Source organism: Gymnoscopelus braueri (assembly GCF_963280865.1).
Source record: "Gymnoscopelus braueri genome assembly, chromosome: 19".
NCBI classification, from domain to species: domain Eukaryota; kingdom Metazoa; phylum Chordata; class Actinopteri; order Myctophiformes; family Myctophidae; genus Gymnoscopelus; species Gymnoscopelus braueri.
The window spans coordinates 23,091,475-23,099,855 of NC_137621.1; the positions used below are offsets into that span (position 1 = coordinate 23,091,475).

The window sequence follows — 8,381 nt, forward strand, 5'->3', positions numbered from 1 at the left end:
AGGGTTAAAAAACTACAGTCTAAGTTTCTCATTATTTGGAAATTACTATTTTATTTGGTGTCCCTACATTGCCACCTCATGGTGATTCAGTACAACTGCATGAAAATGCAAAATGGTAGGCTGCTTCATACTTCTGATGCATATTCCAAGTAATTCGTCACTTTTTCAAAATACCAGCCCATATTTATTTACATTTCAAAACAAGACAAACAAGACATCCACATTACAGCAGGACACAAACATACACATGGTGGTAGTAATCCTCACTAACAATGAAGTATAAATTAGCCTAAATGGATATGAGGTGGCATAGGCTGAACTAAAGGGGGAAAAAAACAATTTTGTTAGGTTTGTGAATTATAAGGTAGCAATAGCAGACTTTTCTCGCTCCCTTTCACATGGTTTATAGGTTCAACAGCTCAAGTAAGACTACATACAGTTTAAGTTGAGTGAACTATGTCTAACATCATCACAATAACATAGTGCTCAGAAATAGACATTGTGCAATGCCAAGTTATTGAATATTTTATCAACTCCATCTACAGTACAAGAATGATAACCGAGAAGGCTAAAGGGTATTTCCCAACAGATGGGCATATTCTCTCACACTGCAAAACTACATTAAAAGAGTCACTCACCGGTGTTCCATGCGTAATTACACGTATAGTAATTCAAAGAGGAATTATAGTAAAAATATCAATCATTCTAACTTGATATGGTTGGACCTACAAACGACAGGTGAACAAAAGCTACAGGGGCGTAAAAGTCACTGTGCAATTAACACTCTTCAGCAGTAGGGGCAAATTCTGAGAAAAATAAATGTGGGTGAAATTGTGGCGGGTGGGCAGATTAAGAAATGGCTTTTGAAATGAACAATAACGGGGAATAAAATCAGGCAATAGGTTGTAGTAAGGCGTCAACAGGAAAACTCTGGGTCACACAGGCGTCATACTCGCTTTCACATAACCCTGAATACAGAATATTAAAGCACACATGCAGAGTTTAGGAGTCTGTATGTCAAAGGAAAACCAGTGACATGGTAAGGTAAGTAAATAGTTTCTTTTTTCAACTTTGAAGAGACACCCTTTCTAAGCCACAGGGAAGTCACTGTATTAATTTTTAAAAAACGGTACAAGTTTGTTTCTGGTGTAGTCTTCAACAGACATCAACAGCAGCACGCAGTAGATACATATTTCTGTCACACAACAGTAGAACAGTCATTCAGCAAGGTCTTGCTTGTTTTTATGCATCACACAAATCACTCCAGCTCAAACTATGTCACACACACATGTATAGGCTTCCGAGTTGTGAGAAACTGTCATTTTACCCAGTGGCTCTTAAACTTAAGGTTGAAGGAAAACCAAAGAAAGGAATTAAATTAGCAGTTTTATGGGTGCTGTGGAGTGGTTTATGAACAGGGAGCAACAGATATGATGCTGTGAACAGACTAAAGCATTACCAAACTCAATATTTCAATGAAAGACATTAACAGGCTCCAAAGTTTCTTCCATACAAGGTGTAATAAGTCATCACTGTTTGTTGGCTAGATCTTTCTGCTTGTACATAAAATGTTTTCAAGTATGTTGGAGGACTTTTTACATTAATTTAAAAAAAAAGTTTACTTGCATCTTCTCTTCTATAGAAAGTTTATATTTGTAAGAAAAGAATCCCAGTATACAACTTGACTCTTGCAATAGCAGTACAATTACTATGCTCTTTAGAGAATATAGCCTGCACAAAGGGCAAGTTATTGGCAGCAGTTAAATCAATCCGAGTTATGGGAACAAAGTAACTTCAACGTGAATAACTTCCTGTACCATTGTGCTAAGGTATCGTATATTTCAGGGAGACTTCATTGGATATGTGTTGATAAACTGACTGTTGACTGGATCAAGAGTAGGCAATTTCCCTTTCCATTGTACCAGGACAGTGGATTTGAATCATTTCGTTGTTAGTTTTGGTTTTGACCGTTTGACCATGTGAATTTTCCTTACATTGCCATTGGTCAGTGAGGCCAAGCTGGGTCTTCATGGGTACACATTTCCACAGGCCAAGGCCTTGTAACAAGCAGAGACATTTCATAGAATGAGTGGAAACAATATATATTACACTTGCAAAGCTTTAAAACAAATAACCCAAAACAATAACCCTTGAATAAACAGCTTGTTGAGGTAACTTTTCAAGCATCATTTCAAAGCTATTGTCCTGTCCCGACTTACATGCTGTAGCGCTGAGAGACGGAAAGATTATCTACTTCCGTTTCATGTCTTCTTCCTTCAGGGTAAACTTTTTCCGCAGGGCCTCTGAAATCAGAGAGGCGGAGTCCTCCTCTCTCAAGGAGGTACAGCCTCTGTTGTAGTTGTACCTGCATTGACACAGAGCAGACAAAACAGGTTGTAATCCAAGGACTGATTGATGGTGATAACATTTATTCAGAAGCCATTTCACCTTCAAATGCTGCCGAAGGAAGCTCATCAGTATAGAAGATTGTTCTGTACTGATGTGCTAGTGGTTGGACCAACAGAGCACCGCTCACGACATTGTCTTAAAGGAGAAATCCGGACATTTTAAGTGTTATCTTTGATGTGAATGACGTGAATGTTTTCCTCTCGCGTGATTTCCCGTCCTCGGCTCACTGCGTTCCTCGGGAAATCTCGCGAGACGCGAGATTTCACGCGAGAGGAAAACATTCACGTCGCTGACCATGAACGCCAGCTCGTGAGTGATAAACAGTGCATGTGAAAGTATCAGGAGACACCATGAGGAGGATTTGTGGGAAAAAAAAGAAGTTTGGAGCTGTGGAATTAGGCGATTTTCACTAAGACACGCGCCTCCCACTATGCCAATGTTGGGGGTCGACCAGACTCACAGACAGGGGAATCGCTGGAAAAACTCGACGCCACTTCCTAACTCGGTGAGTGAGTAACTACACATCAAAGATAACACTTAAAATGTCTGGATTTCTCCTTTAAGCAGTCATAAACAAATGAGCTATGAGACACTTAAACCACTGGTATCGCTTACCTGTCCTTGCTCATTTTCATGCGGTTCATATCTTTTAGGATATCCATGACATCGGCAAAGCTGGTGGACTTGGAAAGCGACACGGTGTCCTCCTCTGCCTCTCGGAAGTCCATGCTGGGCCTATCCAGGTCAAAGGTCGCAGAGGCCGTCATTGAGAGAGGAGGCAGGGGGTCGGGGACCAGCTCCGACACCACAGAGACGACGTCGTCTTCCTCATCTTCCTCCTCGTCCTCCTCTGTGACATCACTGATGACGAAGGAGGCGGCGGCTGCTGGGTGATAGGGTGCCGTTTCGAAAGGAGCCAGGGAAAAGCTCATGCTGGTGTCGTCAGGTGAAAGCAGGTCAGGGGTCAGCGGGTTGGAGCCTGAACGGGAAGAGCAGAGTGGGGCGAGAAATTGGTAGGTAGGTTTTCTATGAATTCACAAAAACTTTAATTGGATAATTAATGGTGAGACATTCAGTCACTGAGACAACATGGCATTTCAGATGTCTGTGATAAGAGGCTGAAGCATGGGAAAGGTGTTGAGCAATCAGTAACTCTCCTGGAGTCACTACTACCACGTCATGCTACATATTAGTGAGTTATTTTCGCTATACAGTACTCAACATAACAATGACCCCAACAATTAACCTGGTAAAAATAACTTGCTTACACAGATGGTTGATCATCATGAGAGACTGATCATATTACACACACCTCCCAAAAAAGGCACACAATCTATTGCTTGGATGCATATTATAGATATGATGCAAATTCAACCGTATCTTATTTTTTTCAGTTGACACATTTAGAGCTGAATTACCGTATATTTCCAAATAGTAGCCCTACCGCAAATAGCCGCCTGGTTCCTTATAAATGCCCGGGGTCTGACACCATTTTGCGTATTAAACGGCCCGTTCCTTGCAAATGCCGGGGATATTATTTGCAGTTTCTTCAGCCTAATTGGAACTGTAACCAAATAATGGCCCGGTGCAGGCCGGTGCAAAAATAAATAAAATCCTGCTGCAAATAGCCGCTGGGTTTCTTTTAAACGCTCTGGGTCCAAATCGATTTTGCGTATTAAACGCTCGAGCTACTATTTGGAAATAGAAGGCATTAGGTCCCTCTGCGTGTTCGTCGTTTCTGCAAGTGTGGCCACAGTTTCACCCATTAGGCTTTCATGTCAACTCCAACTCATCTTTTTAACTCGGCAAGGTGATTGAGCAATTGTTCAGTAGAAAGGGCTCATATAATATCCTTTCCAAATTGTATTAGCCTTTGGTCGTGAAGTTAAACTTTGTAAACTACCTTCTTATTCTCATTACACATGAGTAGGCTATTTACTTAATTAACGTTCAGCGCATCAATCGCGTGAGGAACTCGCTTGCGCTGATTTACAAGTTGTCAAGTGGGTCCATTTGGATGAGTGATGACATTTTTCGTCTGAAGTTAGATGAATCGCACTTCAGAATTGACGTATGCAATATACACAATCCTGTACTCCCAAATAAAGTCAGGAATTTACGACCAACAGGTTAGTGAATGAGGCCCGATGTTTTGTGCTAGGCCTATTTGACCATTACGCATTTTCAAACAACCCTGAGCTGCAGAGATTATCGATGACCAAATGATGTCAACACATCTTACGCAGAAAACCCATCAAAAAAGCGTTGCACACACACAGGTTTTTGCACGACTGTTATCGCCAAACCAGGACATCTGGTCATCCTATATACAATGTTTTTCTATGAGAATACACACGGACAAGCATTTTTCCCCCCGCCCAGATCTTCACGTGTACGAGCAGAGCTGCCAGTGAGAGCGGCTGGATTCATTGGCATGGAGTAGAAGAAAAGCAGTGTCCATGCGCTTATGCTTGCGCATCCTGTTGGGTGTCGTGCGTTAGTTGTTAAGATGTTTGGGAGAATCAGACCAGCCAAGATTTAAAATAATTATACCGGATTCTTTACACATATTTGACCCAGCACTGAAACAAAGTCTTAGCATAACTATTAACATACTCTGAAGGTTGATCATGCCAGGCTGATCCTATAACACGCCTAACAATGCAGCTTCATGGTCAAATATGGACTTCAAATTCAGGTTACATGGTGGACAAGCACACAACTCACAGAAAGATTAACCACAATTATCTAGTTGGGCTTCTTACCGGATTCAGTTGCGACGATCTTAGCAATCTGTGAACGTAGTCTGCTTAACTCATCCTGAAGAGCTGTAGTGCGGTTCATTGCCGTTACACCAGGCTTCCTTAGCCCCTCCACCTTCTTTCCCTCACGGCGGAAGTTGGGTACAGATGAGTTCCTATGGAGTACCAGGAGTGGTGTGGGTCTCCATTCATGTCTCAGAGGACGCGAGTCACTCCTGGAAATAAAAGCAAAGAATGCAAACCATGGAATAACACACTAAGCCAATCATCATTGAAAGATGATATTGGAATCACGGCCAATAGTAACCTCTGTATCGGTTGGGGCTAGACTGGGTCTAGACTAAACTTACCGTACTCTGGCATATGTTTCCTCTGTTTCATCTGCGGCAATCCAAGCTATGTCTGCCAGGGTAGGAACCATGGGGCCATCCATAGGTCTTAAGGGGGGCAGGCCTGGCAGTTCCTATAATCCAAGGTTAGATAGAGGGACAACGTCATAATATAGTTCAAAATGTGTAAATGTCATGGCAGAAATAGGATATTATCGTCTTTATATAAGTGATTCACCATAGCCTACATGTACTAAAATGAAAAATGAAACATACCTGAAAGCATGCCCTTTGTGGAGGTTTAAGGGGAAGAGTGGAGCCTATTCTCCTCACCACACTACGGGTGGATCCATGTGGCTTGTTTTGCCAGATAGGAATAACTTCCTAAACGGGTGAGTGAAATACCAGTTAGATACCAAGCTACATTCCCATGTCAGCTAATAGGCAGGAAATATCAGCCATCTAGGAACAGATCAAGAGGCTGTGAGAGAGTGAGAGTTAAACTTACCGTTTCCGTTTCCATGGTTAAGAATCTGGGTCCACCTTTGCTATGTCAACCCTCTGCTATGTCTTCAGTATGGGGCAGTCAAGTCTCAGAACATCTGTTTTGAGCAATAGGCAATACATTTATCTATTACACAAAACAAGCAAGCTAATGTGTAGTTAATGTGAAAATCCTTGCTTTTATCGTCAAATATTGACTAGAATAAATGTGTTAAACGACCAGTGTTTAGGTTGAACGAGTGACCCTGTGACTGGCGACTTTCAGCCAAACCACAGTCTGTGGTTGTCTACTTGATATTCTGTTGAAAACAGCTAAGAGCAAAGATTCTCTAACTTTTTCATTTCAAGGACTCCCAGTTTGATATGTATTAGAAATTAGAATACTTAGCCCCTTTGATAAGATTTGTATTTTACGTTTTATCTCTGGGACCCAAATCTAAGACCAACATCATATAGTCTGTCAGTTGGTACAACATGCCTGTGCTGTCTATGATCTGTAGGTAGTAACTCTCTATACTGTCATCACTCTACTACAAAGATAACAGTGGAACACTGATCAAAATAGCCATTCCTGTGCGTTCTCTAGTTGCCTTTACATGTAATTTATATTCATTCATCCAACCTTTATTAATTCTCAAAAAGACATTGAGGTTGCCCTCATTTGCAGTGTCGTCGAGATACATCACAGTACATTCACATCAATGATAAAACAAAACAGAAACGTTCCCCTAATGTGTGATACAACACAAGTTTGAAAGCAGATGCAGGTGGTACCAACACTTGGTATCAGGTACCAGTGTTTGTTTCGCCTGTCAGCCAAGGAAGGCCAACCCAATCTATCATACAGGACGCAGTGAGGAGTCCTATAATGTTCACCAGATACAAATCGCAGAGCAGAATGATAAACATATGGTGACGATTAACTATCAATCGTTTAGCTGGGGATCACTTGGACGTAGAGAATGCTACAACTGTCCTCGTGAATGCCCTTAGCTTGGTTCTTCTTCTAATACAGTGGTTTTCAACCAGTGGTCCTTGAGGAGGTTCCAGGTGGTCCCCAGCTAAATGATGAAGTGTTAGTGGACCCAAGTGTTAGTGGGTCCATTTGGTTTCATTTTACTCTCTCAAGAGTTAAATCATTGTTAAACATCTGCATTACTTCATTTGCAAGAAGTCTACACAATTAGAGAATGTAGAAGAATTGTTATTTTGTTCAACGTTTGCCTGTCATCTCTCCAATGGTACCGACAGACATCAATACAGCATTGATGGAATTGTGGACAAAATCTCATCCAACGATAACAAAATATGCTAAGTCTTGGGTCTTGAGTCTAAATCTCATCAAATGGTGGTCCGTGGCTCAAATGCCAAATAAATAATGGACCTTAATATGAAAAAGGGTTGAAAACCACTGTTCTATTACAATATCAAAAACATACCCATCTCTGATTCATCCTTGGAGTCTTGTTTGATAAAACGTGTCACGTACCAACAACACTGGTTAAAGTGACATCAATCTACTATATCTCGGTGGTTTTTTTTTTTTACGGCATGCGAACCCATTCACGTTATTCTGTAGGCGTATTATAAGTAAAACAACTCATACCATGGTAACTAACTACGACAACCACCACAGTATGCATTCGGCTGAAATAAGTCGCCAGTTCTAACAGGGTCACTCGTTAGACCAAAACAACACAACACCATCCCCCGTTCTGACTACAGTTACCGTGGGTTAACCTAGCTAGCTGAGCAAGCAACAGACCGTGGCCCTACCGGTGACCCTCTGCCTTATTACACTATATCGTTGTTTTATTTGGCACAGCATTCCGTACTTCTTCGACAAAATGTGTGAGGAGTATCACTAGCGCATTACTTACCATGTATGATACAGTATCTGGAAGATGCAAAGCAGCAGATTATATCACACAAACAACACCTTCTCCTCTTCGTCTTTCAACTCTGTGTTGTCGTATATTTTAGGCCGGAAACTGGGGGGGTCTTCCATTTCAGTGTTGCCAGATTTTGTAAGAGAAATAAGCAACCAGGTCTAGAAAAACAAGCCCAAAAGAAGCAAATAGGGCGGCCATTATGAGCACTTTATACATTGAAAATAACAAATCTACAAGCTCAGCTTGTAGATCTGTTATTTTCCAAAAAAAAATCTTGAAATAAAATGTGCAATATTTGGAAGATTTTTTAAACACTCTAATCTGGTACGGGGGTCCCTGGCACAAAACATTTTCAGATGATATGATGATGACATGAACATATTTGTGAACCACTGGTTAAAATAATTATACAATTCTGAAGCAAGCCTAAATAAGCAAGTACACTTTAGAAAAAAGCACCAAAAACCGCAACTACCAATATTTAC

At 41.2% G+C, this 8,381-nt stretch overlaps 1 protein-coding gene across 2 annotated transcripts; it reads right to left on the reverse strand.

Moving 5' to 3' along the window:
* Positions 1 to 890: 890 nt before the first annotated feature.
* On the reverse strand, positions 891 to 8,003 carry mtfr1l (mitochondrial fission regulator 1-like). Of its 2 annotated transcripts, XM_080414559.1 has the most exons (8): positions 7,885 to 8,003; positions 6,009 to 6,102; positions 5,777 to 5,884; positions 5,522 to 5,634; positions 5,175 to 5,386; positions 3,025 to 3,388; positions 2,220 to 2,365; positions 891 to 2,057 (listed from the first exon to the last, which is right to left on the reverse strand). In XM_080414559.1, exons 2-7 carry the CDS (start codon positions 6,021 to 6,023, stop codon positions 2,251 to 2,253), a joined length of 927 nt encoding a protein of 308 aa, XP_080270685.1. In that variant the 5' UTR covers positions 6,024 to 6,102; positions 7,885 to 8,003; the 3' UTR covers positions 891 to 2,057; positions 2,220 to 2,250. The 2 variants fall into 2 exon arrangements, with proteins under 2 accessions (XP_080270685.1, XP_080270684.1); XM_080414558.1 differs by having other exon boundaries at positions 891 to 2,365.
* Positions 8,004 to 8,381: the final 378 nt, after the last annotated feature.

Coding starts and splice junctions, on each gene's coding strand:
- mtfr1l (XM_080414559.1), bottom strand. Junction 5,387..5,521: donor GAAACATATGCCAGAGTACG/GTAAGTTTAGTC, acceptor TTTTATTTCCAG/GAGTGACTCGCGTCCTCTGA. Junction 3,389..5,174: donor GATCGTCGCAACTGAATCCG/GTAAGAAGCCCA, acceptor CTTCCCGTTCAG/GCTCCAACCCGCTGACCCCT.